At 38.4% G+C, this 19,685-nt stretch overlaps 1 protein-coding gene across 2 annotated transcripts in view; it reads left to right on the forward strand.

The window, feature by feature from the left end:
* The window catches only part of DBR1 (debranching RNA lariats 1), a 35,250-nt gene extending 23,820 nt beyond the window's left edge, over positions 1-11,430 (forward strand). The window contains exons 4-8 of one of the 2 annotated variants that reach the window (XM_003419972.4): positions 1,495-1,580; positions 3,732-3,956; positions 8,176-8,256; positions 8,378-8,523; positions 9,121-11,430. In XM_003419972.4, the coding sequence (XP_003420020.1) occupies positions 1,495-1,580; positions 3,732-3,956; positions 8,176-8,256; positions 8,378-8,523; positions 9,121-9,808 (1,226 nt within the window). In that variant the 3' untranslated portion in view covers positions 9,809-11,430. The remainder of the gene's footprint in view (positions 1-1,494; positions 1,581-3,731; positions 3,957-8,175; positions 8,257-8,377; positions 8,524-9,120) is intronic. The other variant, XM_023538813.2, reaches the window with a different exon arrangement.
* Positions 11,431-19,685: the final 8,255 nt, after the last annotated feature.

The raw sequence follows: 19,685 nt of genomic DNA on the forward strand, positions 1-19,685 counted from the left end.
AAATATATTGCCTGTATCTTTCTGGAAGTTAATTCTTTAACACATTTTTGAAATCCATGTTGATACTCTAATCCACCTATTTTAATTTGTGAATAGTATTTTATTGTATCAGTATACCAAAACCAAAAAACGAAACTCATTGCTGTCAAGTAGATTATGACTCATGGTGACCCTGTAATAAATAAATTGGTAGCTAAAATTTATAATCTCACTGTAACTGTGAAATCACAAGCCTGTTCCTTGTGCCCTGCTCCCCATGACTCTAATCTGTTAGCACTGGCATACACCAGCAACAGGCTGTCTACTAAATGGCAGCTGTGGGGGCAAATTGGAACCATGCTTGGTAATATCTATGGAAATTATAAATATGCTTTGACCCAGGAGTTCCACTTCCAGAAACTTATTTATAGATATATTCTAAGTAAAGTGATGTATACAAAGTTATTTCAGCATTGTTTGTAATAGCAAATGGTAGGGATTAGTTATAATGTAACTATGCAATGTAATTCTATGAGCCATTTAAAAAAAAAGTTCTATATGTAACTAATGTGGAAAGATCTCTAAGATATGTTAAGAGAAAAAAAGCAAGGCATAGAACATGTATAAAGTATACAACCATCTGTGTAATTGAAGGGATAAAGAAATTTGTGTATTATATGCACAGATGATGTCCCCAGAATAAAATACAAGAACCTGGTTAACGTTGGTTGCCTCTAGGTAGGGTTACTGATGGCTGAGGGACAAGTATGGGAGGGAGCCTTTTTTTAAAAGCAGCTTTACCACAGTGAAGTTTACATACCATTGTACATATGCAGTTAAACAATTTTAGTACTTTTACAGAGCTCTGCAATCATTACCACCATCCAGATTTAGAACATTTCCATTACCCCAGAAAGGTTTCTTTTGCTCATTTGCAGTTAATTTCTGCCCCCACCCTAACCCTAGGCAACCAACCACTCATCTTCCTAGGAGGGATACTTTTTACTCTATGCCTTTCCCATGGTATCTTTTAAATTTTAAACTATGGGAGTATATAATCTACTCCAAAATTAAATATAATTCAATTTTAAAAATCACAAGCTCCCCGATTATTTATAGTTTGTGGTCTATTTCCATTAAACCCATTGCCATTGAGTCAATTGGCACTCATTGAGACCCTGTAAGGACAGAGTGGGACTGCCCCATAGGGTTTCCAAGGCTGTAAATGCTTACAGAAGGAGATTGCCACAACTTTGTTCTGCATAGTGGCTGGTGGGTTCGAACCGATGACCTTTCCATTAGCAGCCAAGTGCTTTAACCACTGTGCCACCAGGGCTCCTAGGTAGTAAATACCAGTGTATTAAGAACAGTGTTTTGTTTTTTTTTTTTTAAGTAAGGATTTTAAGAACCAAAAATTGATGATAAACATCAATTTTGTAGAAGTGTATATATGTACTTGTATTTGCAGTACTTAAGGGAATTGAATATAGTTTATTTCTCTTCTTTCTATTTAAGGTCATTTTGAGTGCCCGCCTTATAATTCATCCACAATAAGAAGTATATATCATGTAAGAAATATTGAAGTTTATAAATTAAAACAGGTATGTAAAAGGTATATTACAGCTGACTTAAAAAAAATTTAAGGTAATTCTATACCAAAATGTATTTTGTTCATTTGATTATGCTGCTTCCAAGAAGAGCTTAATTCAGTATTTTTAAAATTTAGATGTTGAGATGGTTTTAGGAAGTTCACAGGTAGACATTTTTTATTTTATTGATTATGGATTTATGTTAGTGAGTAATAACAAAAATTTAGACCATGATTTCAGGTATTGTTACTTAGGGTAAGGCTAAAGAATATGCAGTAAAACCCTTTAAAGCCAGAACCTTTGTAAGGCAGAAACCTATCAGAGAAGGAAAACTCAAGTATTTCCCACTAATAGAGAGTGATAGAAAAGTGGTAAGACTGCACCCTGTCAAAGGCAGAAAACTTGCAAGACCTGGAAAAACAAGGCGGTTCCATGTAGTTTCGGCTCTCACAGTTTTCACTGTATGTTGAAATAAAGCGATACTTTTTAAAGAAAGTATTAAAATATTTATTTTAAACAGTAATATAATTAAATAGAAAATAAAGAGTAGCAAAGATGATAGAGAATATGAGAAAATTGTAAAGGTGGTATCAAAACACTGGCTTAATTAGAGAGTAGATCAAACTGGATTTTTGTTTGCTAACCCACTACTCAACACTGAGCTAGAAGTTTTCACACATAATATTTCATATTAATCTCCACCTAAATCCTGTGAGGTAGATATTACTCTAACTTCATCATTTTAAGAATGAGAAGCCAAAGCTCAGACAGGTAAATATCCTTCTAGGACTTCCCAAGAAGTAAGTGGCAGAGCCAACCTGATTTTTGATCTTGTGCCCTTCCTGCCATATCATACGAAACCTCTACAGGAGCATAAGGCTGTTCACAGTTACTTCTTTTATGCCCCTGTTTGTACCATTGTAAGGAATGTTTTTCCCTTTCTACCTTTCTAAATCCTACCAATCTTTAAAACCGTGCCTAGATACCACTTCCGAGCCAGTGTTCTAGTTTAAAGTCATCATCTTTCTCTGAATTTTCATTGCATATTTTACCCATAGCACTTGTTCAGTTGTTAGTCATATCTAATATTTTGTATTATCTTAAACAGTTACTCAAATTGGTTTAAGATAGTTTTTTGAGTATTTGTTTCAGATTCCTTGTGGGTGCTGGGGATGAGTAATTTCTGCAGTATGTTTTGTTTTCTCCCCGCGAAAGCACCAGCCACTTTAAATGCTTCTAATATGTCATATTTTTATGCAGATAATCTGCACCTTTTATGTTTGTGAGCCAACCCTGCCCTCCCCCAAAAGGTATTTTCGTAAGCGCTGCTAAGCCAGCTTTTTAAACATGTCTTGTAAAAAGAAATTAATGTAGCGTGCTTAATACATCATGGCAGGGGTAGGGAGAGCGTAGTTGGCAAACAGACAGAAGGGCCCACATTATTTGCATAAAATACAGTAGTTTATATAGTAAACAGACAGGTTTTGGTGTATATTGTGTGTCTTAATTATCTAGTGCTTCTGTAAATAACAGAAATACCACAAATGGGTGGCTTTAACCCACAAATTTATTTTCTCACGGTTTAGGAGACTAGATGTGTGAATTGAGGGTGCTGGCTCGAGGGGAAGGCTTTTTTCTCTATAGGGTCTGGAGGAAGGTCATTGTCTCTTTTAGCTTCTGCTCCTGGATGATCTTCATGTTGCTTGGGATCTCTCTACTCCCATCTCTGCTTCTCTCGCTTGTTTGTTTAATCTCTTTTATATCTCAAAAGAGATCGACTTAAGACATGCCCTTCACTAAACCTGTCCTATTAACATAACAAAGACATTCCCACTGTGTACACACACATTTTTAATGAACTTGGCTAGCGTTATGGATTGAATTGTATCCTCCAAAATGTGTTCTAAATCCTAACCTCTATGCCTTTGTTAAACCCGTCTGCCTGTGATATTTCTGTTATAGCAAAACTAGATAACTAAGACAGTGACTGAGTAGCTTAGCATTTCTGTGGCTTTCTTAAAAGTGTCCTTAGAATGAATTATGCAAAGATCTAAGAGGGTGAGTGGTTATGTGGACAGGTGAGGGGTCATGGAGTGGTGGTGGAGAGAAAGGGGGATTTCTTTTGGTCTGTTTTTAAGAACTTGCTTTCTTTTTCTCTTGAAGCTGAAGCAGCCTATGGATGTATTCTTATCTCATGATTGGCCGAGAAGTATATATCATTACGGAAATAAGAAGCAACTTCTTAAGACGAAGTCTTTTTTCCGACAAGAAGTGGAAAATAACACATTAGGAAGTCCTGCTGCCTCAGAGCTGTTAGAGCACCTAAAACCTACTTACTGGTTTTCTGCACACCTTCATGTGAAGTTTGCAGCCTTGATGCAGCACCAGGTAGAAAACAAAGTATTTTATTCATTCATTGAAACTTATTGAATATGTATATACTAGGTATTGTTTCTACAGTTGTAAAGTTAGAGAAAGAAGTAAAATATAACTTTCGTTCTGTGAGTAGCTCATTATCCAGAGGGGAAAGAGACAGACAAGAAAGTACAAAACAGTGTAAGAAGTTTGGGATGGAGCAATGCTAGGATGATGCTGAGGGAGTGCCTAAGCCAGATTGTGGTAGGAATGGGATATGGGCAGAGATGAAGAGATAGAGAACGTTTCCCAAAGGAACTGATTCCTGAGCTGAGTCTTGAAGTACCAGGAAGAGATAGACTGTCCGGGCATTCCAAGTAGAGGGACCAACTTGTGCAATGGCTGTTGTTTGTTGCCTTCAAGTCGATTCGGACTCATGGTGATCCCATGTCAGCAGAGTAGAACTGCTCCATAGGGTTTTCAAGGCTGTGACCTTTTGGAAGCAGATTGCCAGGCCTGTGTTCCAGGGTGCCTCCGGGTGGGTTCAAACCACCAACCTTGAAGAACTACAGCTGGTTGCTATTGCTGAGGCATAGGGAGAGAGGAAGCAAAATCACTACTGCCTCTGGGCCATGCTGTGTAGTTTGGGGTTTAGACAGAAGGTAATGGGGAAACAGTGAAAAAAGTTAAGCTGGAGAATAATAAAATCAATTTCATTTTAGAAAGATTAGTTTGGCAGCAGTTTTGTGTATGGATTGGAGTGATACGAAATTCCCACCAAGGGCCTAAATAGGAGAGTATTAAGCAAAAGATAATGAAGTTCTAACTTAAAGCTAAGAGGGAATACAAAGAATGAAGTACCATCAGGATTTGGTGGCAGAGGGAGGATGGAGTCTAGGATGACTACCAGAGTTTGTCTTGGGTAACTGTAGATTATAGTACTTGATGGAAGGTAGGTAATACATAATTAGTCTTTTGTGGAAACATGAAGTTCTTACTTCTTTTCACCTTGATTTCTGACTGAAATCTGACTTTTGTATAAAATATCCCATGGGGAAAATCTTTGGTAAATTCTGGGTTAACGAAGTTAGAGATTTTTTCTTGGGACTGCCACAGTAGAATTTTTGAGATCCTTTAATGTGCTAATAGGCATTGGCACTCTCCAAGAGTGGAATATGGTTTGTAGTGCTTCCCAAACATTCTTGACTAAAGACTTTTCTGTGGCATGGGTACGCCTTAACAATGTTCCCCCAAAGAAGGTTGTGCCTGGAAATATTCCTCCAGGCCCTTTCTGTTGTAGTGGACTTATTCTCTTCACTTCTTAGTTTCACTGGGATAAGGAGGAGAGGTTGCCATTCTCATTTTTCCTTTGAGCGACTGCCACTGGATTAAAAAATTATCTTCCTTTAAAGCTCATTATCTGTTTATGTCAGTCACCTTGTCTATATCTGTTACGCTGTTCTATCTCTTAGGGCTCATGACATTCTTGGGTTTTTACTGAAGAATCTGATTTCCTATTTCTTCCCTACTCTATCGTCTATTGTCAGCCTCAGGGACTTGTAACTCTGCATCAGTAATGCTTTTGATCCCCTTTTATTAAGTTCTTCAACCCTCCTGACTTTGCCAGTGTTATTTTAGTGCCTTCATCAACAACAAAGATCACCTTTCCTCAGAACTGCTCTCCTGCCAAGATGTGCTTGTAATCTGTGCTTTCTGCTTTTCTTAGTCACACCAGAAATGAATTGATATCTGACCCTCAGCAGGACTTTCCGTAGCTCACTTCATTTTTTCCTCCATGTGCTTTACTGTTTTCAGTGAGGCTCTATTGTACTGCTTCCAATGTGGCTTAATGTTTTGTTTTTTTTTTTTTGCAATTCATTCAGTTTATTTTTTTTAAAGAAAATATAGCACTTTTGCATAATTACGATTTTCCTGAAATGGAAAAGTACCTGCACTTATGAAAATAGACCCAGCTCAAAAATCACTATGAATACATCCCCAGTAGCAAAACCAAAAGCTTATTTCCCTGTGTTCCCTTAGCAGTCATATATACTTATGCTATGGTATTTTATCATCTCCCATTTTAAATTGTATTTGGCCTTCTCATCAGTTAGAATTAAGTCTGTCATAATTGCAGCATATTCAAGCCCATTGGGAGCTCAGATGCATAAGCTAGTAGGAATGGGGAGTAAGGAAGGTTTTTACTGGACCAAATCTGGGAAACTGACTCAAATTGAAATCTTGCCCCTTGAGCAAACTATCAACCACCTAGCTGTGCATGAGGGACTCAGGCATGGTTCCAGCAGACAGCAGTATGCTGGAGAGTACCATCAGTTGGCTTCAATGCAGTAGCAGACAGAAGCACAGCAATTAGTAAGCACCCTAGTCCCACAACAGCCAGCATACATGAAGTCAGGACATCAGACAAGCAGCCTAGGATCAGAGCAAAGCTCCCTTTTTGGCATAAATTGGAACATTGTTGAGGAGGTTCATGGCTGAAGGTCAGTCACACATCCTTTTGAGACTGAGGTAGCTTGGCTTCTTGTGTTGTCTCTTCAGCTTCTGCTTCCTGGTTTCTTGGCCTCTCGGCTCCTCGGGCCTCATGGCCGCATCTGCCCTGCTGGGGTAAGTGTTCCAAAGCTCTGTAGCTCCACCGATAAGTGCCTAGAGGCACCCCACTCCGCCAGGAAGCCTCCTGTGCACAGACGCTCAGCTCCCTTGCTCCCTGAGTTGGCTCCAGCACTGTCTTGCACTAGTCTCCTCATTCTGCTTCTGCTGGTTCTGTGGTGTTGCCACTTCTCTGCTGCTGCAGGTTCTCTGCTGCACTGGTCCTCTGCCGCTGTCGCAGTTCTGTCCGTTCAGTTTCAAAACCATTTACACATTTTAGGTATCTGTTAGAGCAGCACCCCACTCTCTCAGTACCCAATTCTGTCTTAGTCATCTAATGTTGCCGTAACAGAAACACCACAAGTGGATGGCTTCAACAAAGAAATTCACTTCCTTATGGTAAAGTAGGCCAAAAGCCCAAATTCCAGGTGTCAGCTTCAGGGGAAGACCTTCTCTCTCTGTCGGCTCTGGAAGAAGGTCCCCATCCTCAATCCTCCCATGGTCAAGGAGCCTCTCAGCCACAGGGACCCTGTATCCAAAGGATGTGCCCTCGTGGTGCTGCCTACTTGGTGGTATGAGATCCGCCTGTGGCTTTAATTTTTGTGATTTTTTCCCCCATTTCTTTTTCCCAATTCACTTTTTAAAAAACAGCATTATTATAGTTTAAATCCAGTGCCGTCAAGTTGATTCCGACTCATAGTGATCCTATAGGGCAGAGTAGAACTGCCCCATAGAGTTTCCAAGGAGCACCTGATGGATTCGAACTGCCGACCCTTGGGTTTGCAGCCATAGCACTTAACTACCACGCCACCAGGGTTTCCTATTATAGTTTACATACATAGTTTAGTAAGTTTACATAGTTTACATCTTAAGTGTACAATTCAGTGATTTTTGGTAAATTTCCAGAGTTGTGCGGACATCACCCTAATCCAGTTTTAGAACATTTCCATCACCTCCAAAAGATCCCTTGTGCCTGCTTGCAATCAGTCCTCCTTCCCACCTCCAGCCCCAGGCAACCACTAATAGCTTTCTGTTTCTATAGCTTTCCCTTTTCTGAACATTTCATATACATGGAATCATATAATGTATAATCATTTTGTCTGGCTTCTTTCATTTGCATGTGTTTCCTGGTTCATCCATGCTGTAGCATGTATCAGTATTTTGTTCCCTTTTTTTTTTTTTTTGCAGAATACTGTTTTGTTCTATGGATATATCTTATTGTGCTTTTGGTGTTGTATCTAAAAAATCTTTGCCTAACTCAAGGTTATGGAAATTTTCTCCTCTGGTTTTCTCTGAAGGTTTTATAGTTTTAGCTTTGCCAATTTACTTTTAAGGTCTGTTGCCTTATTTCTTCTTTATCCTTGTGTTATATGCTTTGATTTATCATTATGATCCTCATGATGATCATCATCATTTTTAGTTTTTGCTTTGACTTTTGTAAAGATATTAAAGCTGAGAGGCTAAGTGCCTTGCCCATAATTGCCCAGGTGGGTATAGAACTGACTTGTTTTGGAAAAGTCACAATCATTCCTTTGACACCCAGTTCAGATGTGTACATAATAAAGATTATTTCCATTCTAATCATTGTATGAGTTACCTGTGAAGTTTGAACAGTTTTTCTTAAATCGTTGTTCATATTATCTAGGCTAAGGATAAAGGACAGCCAGCCAGAGCAACCAGATTTTTAGCCTTGGACAAATGTTTACCACATAGAGACTTTCTTCAGGTAAAGAATAATGAAATACTTTTGCAATGCAGTTTTACTCGTTTTTATTAAGTTACATTATATTTTTTAGTATATTAAGAATACCCATGTATCTCTTAAAATTACCTGTTTCTTCCTGTAGGTAATAGAAATAGAACATGATCCCAGTGCTCCTGATTACCTAGAGTATGATATTGAATGGCTTACCATTCTCAGGGCTACTAATGATCTTATTAATGTGACTGGGCACCTTTGGAATATGCCTGAAAATAATGGCCTGCATACAAGGTAAGTGTGATTTTATTTAGAACTTTCCCTCTCTGTTGCACTTGTCTCCCTACCCTCCTTTTTTTCTTCATTGTACTATATATGTAACAAAACATTTGCCATTTCAGCATTCTTCACATGTACAGTTCAGTGACATTAACTTATATTCATCCTTCAACCATCTCCCTTACCTGTTTCTAAATTTTTCCATCAAAAGTAAGGGAATTGTTGTTGAATGGATGTCAGAACAACTCAAGGTTTACTGGTGGGTATAGTTGAAAAAGCTACAAGTTTTCCATCGAAGGGAGACAAGAAAATAGAGTGTTGAGCACCAACCTAAATAGGTGTATATATGAATAAGTATGCATAAAACTATAGTAAAGTAGAGATTTGGTTCATACAGTAAAATAATTTATGCTTGTTTTAGGATATAAGTTAGGGACTACTTTTTCTAAAAGTTATTTTTATTTAAAAATGGCTAAATTAACTTATTAACTTGATTTTATTAAATGGAATTTTGATATATTATCCTTGCAGCTGAAGTTCATGGTTAGGATTTCTTCGTTTATTGTCTGAGCCTGTTAAAATGTAAAAAACTATTGTTTTGGAATTTTATAGGTGGGATTATAGTGCAACAGAAGAAGCTATGAAAGAAGTATTGGAAAAATTGAATCATGACCTCAAAGTTCCATGTAACTTTAGTGTAACAGCTGCTTGCCATGACCCTAGCAAGCCACAGAATCAAGTGCAGCTGGTTCATAGGATCAGTCCTCAGACTACTGAATTTTGTGCTCAACTTGGCATCACAGACATTAATGTCAGACTTCAGAAGGCCAAGGAAGAACCTCACTTGTGTAATGAATATGAAGAGCAGGATGACATGGAGAGTAATGACTCAGGAGAACCTAGTGAATACAACACAGACACCTCTGCCCTGTCCTCTGTTAATCCAGATGAAATAGTGTTAAGTGAAGAAGAGGAAGATATAGACAGCATTGTAAGTGCACACAGTGACATGAATACATCATCTGTAGGACCTTCTGATCAAGCATCTGACTTTTCTGCAAGCTTCTCTGATGTCAGGATCTTGCCAGGCTCCATGATTGTATCTCCTGATGATACATTGGGCTCCCCAATTGCTACAGAGGGGAAACCTGGTGAGACTGTGGAGTCGGGGGATGGAAAGGACTTAATGGATGTGTCATTGAAGAGGCTGAGTGATGAACATGAACCTGAACAAAGAAAGAAAATTAAGAGGAGGAATCAAGCCATCTATACTGCAGTAGATGATGATGATGTAGCATAAGACAGTTTACTTAACATTAAATGTAGATACTTGATTCTCAAGATCATATTTTTTTAGAGTTGAATATTTGACTCAAGATTTAATTTTGTAATGAAGCTACCATTGGATAATTTTGATGCGGTATTGATTTTGTCTTTAGGCCTTATATGTTTCAGATACAAACATATTAAAATTTCATATATTTACTTAATTGAGTACTTTTTTCCCAAGGCATGTATTATTCACGTTTATTTTTTCAGCAAACACCTATTGAGCACCTATTTTGTGCTAGGCACTTTTCTATAAGATGAGAATATAAAGATAAGTCAGAGCGTTTTTGGCTTCAATGTAAATATTTTGGTGTATAAAATGTGTATTTCTATTTTGTTATACCAAGTCATAATGTGTATACAACTATGTATGCTTTCTTTTCATTTATTATATTTTCCCTGGTCACCTCTTAATGTCTGTCAAATATAAATTGAAATTGAAGATGGAACATGAGATTTCAGAAAATAAGTTACTTATGAATTCCAAACATTGGTAAGCATAAAATCTTATGCATAAGTGCTGAGATTAATGTAATCCTATAATGTTTCTATACTATATTTTAGCTTCAGCTGTCATTTTAATGTAACTATAACCCTGGTCACTATGAGTTGGAATTGACTCGATGGCAAAGGGTTTGTAGCCCTGGTGGCATAGTGGTCAAGAGCTATGGCAGCTATCCAAAAGCTTGGCAGTTTGAGTCCACCCACCAGGGCAGTTCTACTCTGTGCTATAGGGTCACTATGAGTCGGAATCAACTGAACAGCAATGCGGTATAATACTTTGTGCAGGTCGTTTTGGCAATTAGTATTAATTCCTGGCAGGGATTGGTTTTTAGGGATTGAGTTTCACAAATGCTGCCATGCATGCTGCTTGGTGAGTCTCTAGTGTTAAAGTATTTTTAAAGATCCGTGTGGAAGAACTTCACCCTTGTCCTGCCTCTGGTTAAAATGCCCTATACTTTGGAGCGGGAGTCATGGAATGCAGAGATTGTTCAGGGACCTCATAATGTCACTGCAGTCCAACCCAGAAGCCAATCTACGTTCCTGTAGCAACTGGCTGTTATCTTGTCAGTGTTGACTTGAAAAAGACATAGGACTTTGGGGCTTTTATCTTTATTTCCTTCTGTTTTTTTGTTTACTTTCTTTTATGAATAGAATATTTAATTCACGTATTTTGAGTCTCATTATTGTTATTAACAGAAAGCATTTAAAGCTATGAATTTTTCCCTAATCACTGATCTAACTGTACTCCATAAGTTTTGATACTTTTTCCAGAAATTTTTAATAAAGATAAAAGTAAAAAGTAATTAGAAGTAAAACAAATATTAGAGTTAATTAAATAAACCCAAAAATCAAACCCGTTGCCTTCAAGTCAATTCCGACTCAGCAACCCTAGAGTTAATAGTGGTTCTCAAAACACAGTCCACTAGCTTACCGAATCAAAAAAGAAAGTAAGCACAAGGACAAAAATAAATAAAAGGGAGAAATAACCACTGAAACAGGATAGTCAAACTAATAAACAAGATTACTCTGCATAACTTGGTACAAATAAATTTGAAGCTTAAACAGATAATTAATCCCCCCCCCCCGCCATGGATAATTAGTTTTTTAGGAAAATAGAATTTACTGAAATTAACCCTAGTAGAGTTGGAAAGTTTAAACAAATCCTCAGAGAAGAAAAAGAGAAAATTATCAAAGAATTACTCCACAAAAAGCACGTGATCCAAATGGCTTCAGGAGGAAACTACCAAACCTCTTAAAGAGCAGCTAATCCCTAATGCTACGTAGACTGTTCAAAATAGAGAAAATGAAGGAAACTTTGCAGATTTTTTTATGAACCAAGTGTATCATTGATGCCTAAATCTGATAATGATTCCACAATAAAGGAAACTAGAAATTAAATTATGAACATGGGTACAAAAGTCCTAAATGAAATCTGCTCCCAACCTGGAAAACCGCTCCACGAATACAGAAGAGAGAGAAACATTTTATTACTGAATAAGCATTAAACCAGGATGTGATGCATCGTAAGCAGTCTGCTAGGGAGATTGCAAAGACAGAAAGAAATCTTATCCTTTATATAGCTGAGTGCATACAACTCATGACATTAATGTTTAAAATTGCTAATTTTCCAGTATTTTAAGCCAGAATACCTGAAGTTATGCTAACTGCCTTCCCGGAAACTGGGAGGTAGGGGTGTGAGCTTACTTGATGATTACATTTCTAGAGGGATGGCTCCCATGTTCTTAGGAAACATCATTGATTTACGTACTTTTCAGAAGGACAGTTGTGTTACTATTAAAACTTTTTACTTATTTCCATTGTTTTTTTTACCTTTCTCTGGGCAATTGCAGTAGCCTAAATATCCAGTGAGTTCACACTAAATTGCAAAGCAATTGTCAGAATTACAAGATGAATTAAAAATTTCAGTGTAATTTTTGCCTTGGGGAATAACCTTTTGATAATCATACCAATGGTGAATGCTTAAACCAAATTTTTTTTTTTAAATAATTTTCATTGTGCTTTAAGTGAAAGTTTACAAATCAAGTCAGTCTCTCACACAAAAACCCATATACAACTTGCTACACACTCCCAATTACTCTCCCCCTAATGAGACAGCCTGCTCTCTCCCTCCACTCTCTCTTTTCGTGTCCTTTTCACCAGCTTCTAACCCCCTCCACCCTCTCATCTCCCTTCCAGGCAGGAGATGCCAACATAGTCTCAAGTGTCCACCTGATTCAAGACGCTCACTCCTCACCAGCATCCCTCTCAAACCCACTGTCCACAATCCATGTCTGAAGAGTTGGCTTCGGGAATGGTTCCTATCCTGGGCCAAAAGAAGGTCTGGGGGCCATGACCACGAGGATCCTTCTAGTCTCAGACCAGTAAGTCTGGTCTTATGAGAATTTGGGGTCTGCATCCCACTGCTCTCCTGCTCCCTCAGGGGTTCTCTGTTGTGTTCCCTGTCAGGGCAGTCATCAGTTGTAGCCAGGCACCATCTAGTTCTCCTGGTCTCAGGATGATGTAGTCGCTGGTTCATGTGGCCCATTCTGTCTCTTGGGCTCCTAATCACCTTGTGTCCTTGGTGTTCTTCATTCTCCTTTGATCCAGGTGGGTTGAGACCAATTGATGCATCTTAGATGGCTGCTTGCTAGCATTTAAGACCCCAGATGCCACTGTTCAAAGTGGGATGCAGAATGTTTTGTTAATAGATTTTATTATGCCAGTTGACTTAGATGTCCCCTGAAACCATGGTCCCCAGACCCCTGCACCTGCTACGGCTGGCCTTCGAAGCATTCAGTTGTATTCAGGAAACTTCTTTGCTTTGGTTTAGTCCAATTGTGCTGACCTCCCCTGTATTGTGTGCTGTCTTTCCCTTCACCTAAAGTAGTTCTTATCTACTATCTAATCAGTGAATACCCCTCTCCCACCCTCCCTCCCTCTCCTCTCTCAAAAGAATGTTTTCTTCTCAGTTTAAACTATTTCTCAAGTTCTTATAATAGTGGTCTTATACAATATTTGTCCTTTTGCAACTGACTAATTTCACTCAGCATAATGCCTTCCAGGTTCCTCCATGTTAGGAAATGTTTCACAGATTCCTCACTGTTCTTTATCGATGCATAGTATTTTCTTTTCTTGTGGTGTCTTTACCTGGTTTTGGTATCAGGGATATGGTGGCTTCATAGAATGAGTTTGGTAGTATTCCATCCTTCTCTATGCTCTGAAGTACCTTTAGTAGTAGTGATGTTAACTCTCCTCTGAAAGTTTGGTAGAACTCTGCAGTGAAGCCGTCTGGACCAGGGCTTTTTTTTTGTGGGGAGTTTTTTGATTACCTTTTCAATCTCTTCTTTTGTGATGGGTCTGTTTAGTTGTTTTACCTCTGTTTGTGTTAGTTTAGGTAGGTAGTGTGTTTGTAGGAATTCATTCATTTCTTCTAGGTTTTCAAATTTGAGTATAATTTTTCATATTAATCTGATATGATTCTTTTAATTTCAGTTGGGTCTGTTGTAATATCCCCCATCTCATTTCTTATTCAGGTTATTTGCTTCCTCTCCTGTTTTTCTTTTGTCAGTTTGGCCAATGGTTTATCAATTCTGTTGAGTTTTTCCGAAAACCAGCTTTTGGTCTTGTTAATTCTTTCAATTTTTTTTCTGTTTTCTGTTTAATTTAGTTCCGCTCTAATTTTTATTATTTGTTTTCTTCTGGTGCCTGTGGGTTTCTTTTGTTGCTCTCTTTCTATTTGTTCAAGTTGTAGGGATAGTTCTTTGATTTTGGCCCTTCTTTTTGGATGTGTGCATTTATTGATATAAATTGGCCTGTGAGCACCGCTTTTGCTGCATCCCAAAGGTTCTGATAGGAAGTGTTTTCATTCTCACTGGATTCTCTGAATTTCTTTATTCCATGTTTTAATGTCTTCTATAATCCAGTCTTTTTTGAGCAGGGTATTGTTCAGTTTCCAAGTGTTTGATTTCTTTTCCCTGGTTTTCCTGTTATTGATTTCCAGTTTTATGGCCTTATGGTCAGAGAAGATGCTTTGTAATATTTCAGTGTTTTGGATTCTGCTAAGACTTGCTTTATGACCTAATATGTGGCCTATTCTAGAGAATGTTCCATGTGCACTAGAAAAGAAAGTATAGTTGGTTGCTGTTGGGTGGAGTGTTCTGTATATGTCACGAGGTCAAGTTGGTTGATTGTGGCATTTAGATCTTCTGTGTCTTTATTGAGCTGCTTTCTGGATGTCCTGTCCTTCACCGAAAGTGGTGTGTTGAAGTCTCCTACTATTATTGTGGAGCTGCCTTTCTTGCTTTTCAATACTGTTAGAGTTTGTTTTATGTATCTTGCAGCCCTGTCATTGGGTGCATAACTATTTAATATGGTTATATCTTCTTGGTGTATTGTCCCTTTAATCATTATATAGTGTCCTTCCTTATCCTTTCTGATGGATTTAACTTTAAAGTCTATTTTGTCAGAAATTAATATTGCCACTCCTGCTCTTTTTTGATTGTTGTTTGCTTGGTATATTTTTTTTCCAACCTTTGAGTTTTAGTTTGTTTGTGTCTCTAAGTCTAAGGTGTGTCTCTTGTATGCAGCATATAGACGGATCTTGTTTTTAATCCATTCTGCCACTCCGTCTCTTTATTGGTGCGTTTAGTCCATTTACATTCAGGGTAATTATGGATAGGTATGAATTTAGTGCTATCATTTTGATGTCTTTTTTTGTGTGTTGACAGCTTTTTTTTCCCACTCGATTTTATGTGCTGAGTAGATTTTCTTTATATATTGTTTTTTCCTCATATTTGTTGTTTATTTTGTTTCTGCTGCATCTGTATTTTTCCCTTGTATTTTATTTTGATGAGTAGGATGGTTTGTCTCCTTTGTGGTTACCTTATTATTTACCCCTATTTTTCTAAATTTATAGCTAACTTTTATTTCTTTGTATTGCCGTATCTTCCTCTCCATGTGGAAGGTGTATGATTACATTTCTTAGTCCCTGTTTATTATTTTGATGTTGTCTTCTTTTATATAATAACATTGCTGTAACCCTGTGTTGGGCTTTTTTTTTTTAATCTTGCCTTTTTTTTTTAATTTCCCTGTCTAGGTTGACTTCTGGCTCCTCTGCCCAGTGTTCTAGTCTTGGGTTGATACCTAATATTGATTTTCTAACCAAAGAACTCCCTTTAGTACTTCTTGTAGTTTTGGTTTGGTTTTTACGAATTCCCTCAACTTGTGTTTATCTGGAAATGTCTTAATTTCACCTTCATATTTAAGAGACAGTTGTGATAGATACATGATTCTTGGCAGGCAATTTTTTTCCTTCAGTTTTTTTAACTATGTCATCCCATTGCCTTCTTGCCTGTGTGGTTTCTGCCAAGTAGTCCGAGCTTATTCTTATTGGCTCTCCCTTGTAGGTGACTTCTTTTATCCCCTGCTGCTCTTACACTTGTCTCTTTATGTTTGGTTTTGGCAAGCTTGATTATAATATGCCTTGGTGGCTTTCTTTTAAGATCTACCTTTTGTGGAGTTCGATGAGCATCTTGGATAGGTATCTTCTCATCTTTCACAATATCAGGGAAGTTTTCTGCCAACAAATCCTCCACAATTTTCTCTGTATTTTCTGTTACCCCTCCCTGTTCTGGTACTCCAATCACTCGTAGGTTATTTCTCTTGATAGAGTCCCACATGATTCTTAAGGTTTCTTCATTTTTTTAAATTCTTTTATCTGATTTTTCTTCAAATATATTAGTGCCGAGTGATTTGAGTTCAGAAATTCTAGCTTCTACTTGCTGAATTCTGCTCCTCTGACTTTCTATTGAGTTATCTAATTCTGTAATTTTATTGTTAATCTTCTGAATTTCTGATTGCTGCCTGTGCATGGATTTTTCCAGCTTATTAAACTTTTCGTATGTTCCTGAATAATCTTTCTGATTTCTTCAGTTGCTTTATTTGTGTGTTCCTTGGCTTGTTCTCCGTATTGCCTCATTGCCTTTCTGATGTTTTCAAGGGTTCTGTATATTAAACTTTTATATTCTGCATCTGGTAATCCCAGGAATGCACTTTCATCTAAAAGATCCCTGGATTCTTTGTTTTGAGAGCCTGTTGAGGTGATCGTAGCCTGTTTCTTTATGTGACTTGGTATTGACTATTATCTCCAAGCCATCTATAAGTTATTGTATTAGTTATGCTCGCTTGCTGTGTCGTAGGTGCTTGCTTTGTTTTGTTTTGATATACCCCTATGGGTTGCTTGAGTGAGCTAGCTTGATTATTTTCACCTTTGGAGCTCTGGTATCCTGTCCCCAGCTGGCTAGAGCTGTTATCAGGTATATCAGTCTAGGAGTCCATTCAGTTTTCTTGTATGAATTCAGCTCAGGTTTCCAGGTAGCTGATATCAAGTGTGTGGTACAGGCTCTGTCCTACAGTCTTAGAGAGGCAGGGGTGATTGGTGTATATACCCATATCTGATTGCAGCAGAGGGTCACACTCTGAACAAGGCAGGGGGCTGAGAACTGACCCCCAAGTGTCTCTGAGGAAAACGTGTCTCTGTCTCCTAGAGCGTGCTGGTGGGTGGGCTCTGCAGAGGGACCATGGGCACCCAAAGTTTTTGTTGTAAGGACTGGGAGGTACCAGTTATCCCTGGACCCGTGTTGCGGGTGACTGGGCTACCCAAGTGAAGGCACTAGTCCTTAGGTCCCTGTTGTGGGTAGGTGAGGGCCTTGTTTAATAGGCAAAACAATGTGAAACATCAAACAGCTACCTCTCCCCTCTACCACTGAAATGGTTAGAGTTTGCCAACAAGGGCCTATTCTCCCGAAATAGGCCCACACAGGTCCATGCAGAAGGGAAAGGTGCTCAAGGTCTATGGATGGTTTATGCCTGGACAGGAGCCACTTCTGTCCTGAGCTCCCCCAGTTAATGGAGCTAGCAAATTATCTTTTCCCCACAGTTGCAAAGTTTTCCCTTCCCCAGGGCTGGGAGGACGGCTCCAGGTGCTCGCCAGGGTCTATCTCAGGCCAAGGGATTTAGCTGCTGAAGCTGGCTTCGGGGTGGGGGGTCGCAGTAAAATATATGCAAGTACTTAGCTTTTGCCAAGGGCGCCCTTCTGGTCAGGTTCCGGAGGTATGAGTGGGCTGTGGGGCTGGCTGCTTTTCCCTGAGGAAACTGCCGCGAAATGCTAGGACCAGCCCGCCGCCGCCACGGCAGCCGCTCCAGGAATGGTGCCTGAGGGCTCCCTGTGATTCAGGTCCCGTAACTCCTCTCTGCTTCTGAACGGTCTCTTCCTCTAAGTTTGGCTTTGATGATCAGGGCTCCCAGCTTGTCACAAATATATTCATTTCACCTGTTTTTTCGGGTCTTTGTTGTAAAGAGGGCTCCACAGAAGCGTCTGTCTATTCCGCCATCTTGGCTCGGCCTCCTTAAACCAAATGCTTGATTAGTAATACATGAAAACTTCTTTAGTCACACATTAATTTTACTAGCTGTTGTGACGTCTTTATTGCTTGTGCTTTCAAATAATTCCCTGTATTGTTTTGTAGTTAATTTCAATTTTCTAGTTTTACCCAATCCAAGCATAAGGGGTATTTTAAACTCTGGAGCTTGATGATCTAAACTTTTAACTAAGAGTTTTTTTTTGGAGGGGGGGCATGGCCTAGAGAATTTCTCCTAAGTTTTAGTTAATCACATAAGTAACATACTTACATGATAATTTAGTCCTTTTAGTAATTGTTCTGTCTTTCAAAACAAATATTTCCCAACTAGAAAATACATCATCTAGTACCAGTGTTGTCGGAGCCCTGGTGCAGTGGTTAAGAACCTGGCTGCTAACTTATGGGGCACTCATTCAAGTGTACAGATGGAACTTTGTGTTAAATGCACATGGCTTTAATTGTCTTAAGGACAAACCCATTTCATCGAGTGGACCATTTTTACAATTGGTCTAAATAGTAATATTTTAACAGCCGCTAAATCTCCATGAATAATAAGCCTTTGATTATCTGTATTAGATTCCAGACAACTTGCATCCCAAAGTTGATCAAGTGACATTAGATCTGTTTTCTGCAGTCCCTATCTGGCTATTAATCAGGTGTTTCTCTTTTCTATCTCTTTTGGAATAGTCATAGTTTCAATACTCAATTGTTGCCTTAAATATGAACAATCATCATTTTTTCTACTTACAAGAAAATTCTTACTTTTTTGAACTATTGCAAAAAGGATAATTCCAAACTATAACAAATAACATGGTTTTTTCTTTCTTTTTAAATAAAATATGATTCTTAACATAATTGCAGTAAGCACTACTGTGAAGAGGATAGTAAGGCTGTCTATGATAACACTAGTAAGCTTCCTGGATTACCTTGTTTCAGTTTAGTCCAGTACTAATATCAGTTACTCTTGAAAACTGGACATCCTTTGTGGAAACTATAGTCCAATCTTCCTTTGGTGCAGGCTTCCCATGAAAGCATGGATCCAGCTGGGTTTTTCTTTTACTTTAATAGCCATATGGTTAATCAGCAACACTCGAAGGGGGCCTTTCTAACTCGGTGACAACCTGTCTTTTTTCCAGAACACCTTTATGTAGATGAAATCTGGTGGCGGGGGAAGGTGGCAGATTTCCTGTGGCAGGTCCTTGCAGGACCTTCCAGGTCCTTATAACATTAAGTCTCAGGGTTTCTAAGGAAGAAAGAAGCCCTTTTAAGTATTGATCATGATTATGGGAGGACTCAGTTAAACTGGGCACAGAACATGAGTTCAGACTCAAATTTGTGGGTCTGCTAAACATAACTTTAAAAGGAGAGATTCCATACTTGCTTACCGCCTTTCTAATTTGTAACAAGACTAGTGGTTAAGCTCTGTGGTAAAGTGCTGAGCTATTTCAAGCTGGTAGATTGTTAAATTTTAGCTAATTTTTTTTTTTAATTCAGTTCATCACTGTACCTGCCTGGAAGACTGAGGAGCTTATCAGAATCTGCAAATATTTGCATAATTTCTGGACAATAGTAGAAATGGAATGACTTGCTCTGTCAGATTTAATATGTTTTGATACTTTAAAAGTGGGAATTATGTATTTTAAGAGAAACTTTGTTACTATTACTATTGTCTGAGTAGCTGCTCTTAAACAGGGAAAGACTTTATGTCAGACACCATACACACAAGTAGATAAAATTTTTTTACCTTCCAAAGGCAGTACTTCTATGAAAGCTGACTGTCACTAGGTTCCTTGTAGAATTGGTTGGAGAAAGCTTGCTGTACTTACCTTGGAAAAACTCTGTCATGGATTGAATTACGTCCTCCAAAAATGTCTGTTAACTTGGCTAGACCATAATTCCCAGTATTGTCTGATTGTCTACAGTTTT

Source organism: Loxodonta africana, chromosome 26 (assembly GCF_030014295.1).
Source record: "Loxodonta africana isolate mLoxAfr1 chromosome 26, mLoxAfr1.hap2, whole genome shotgun sequence".
Taxonomy (NCBI): Eukaryota; Metazoa; Chordata; class Mammalia; order Proboscidea; family Elephantidae; genus Loxodonta; species Loxodonta africana.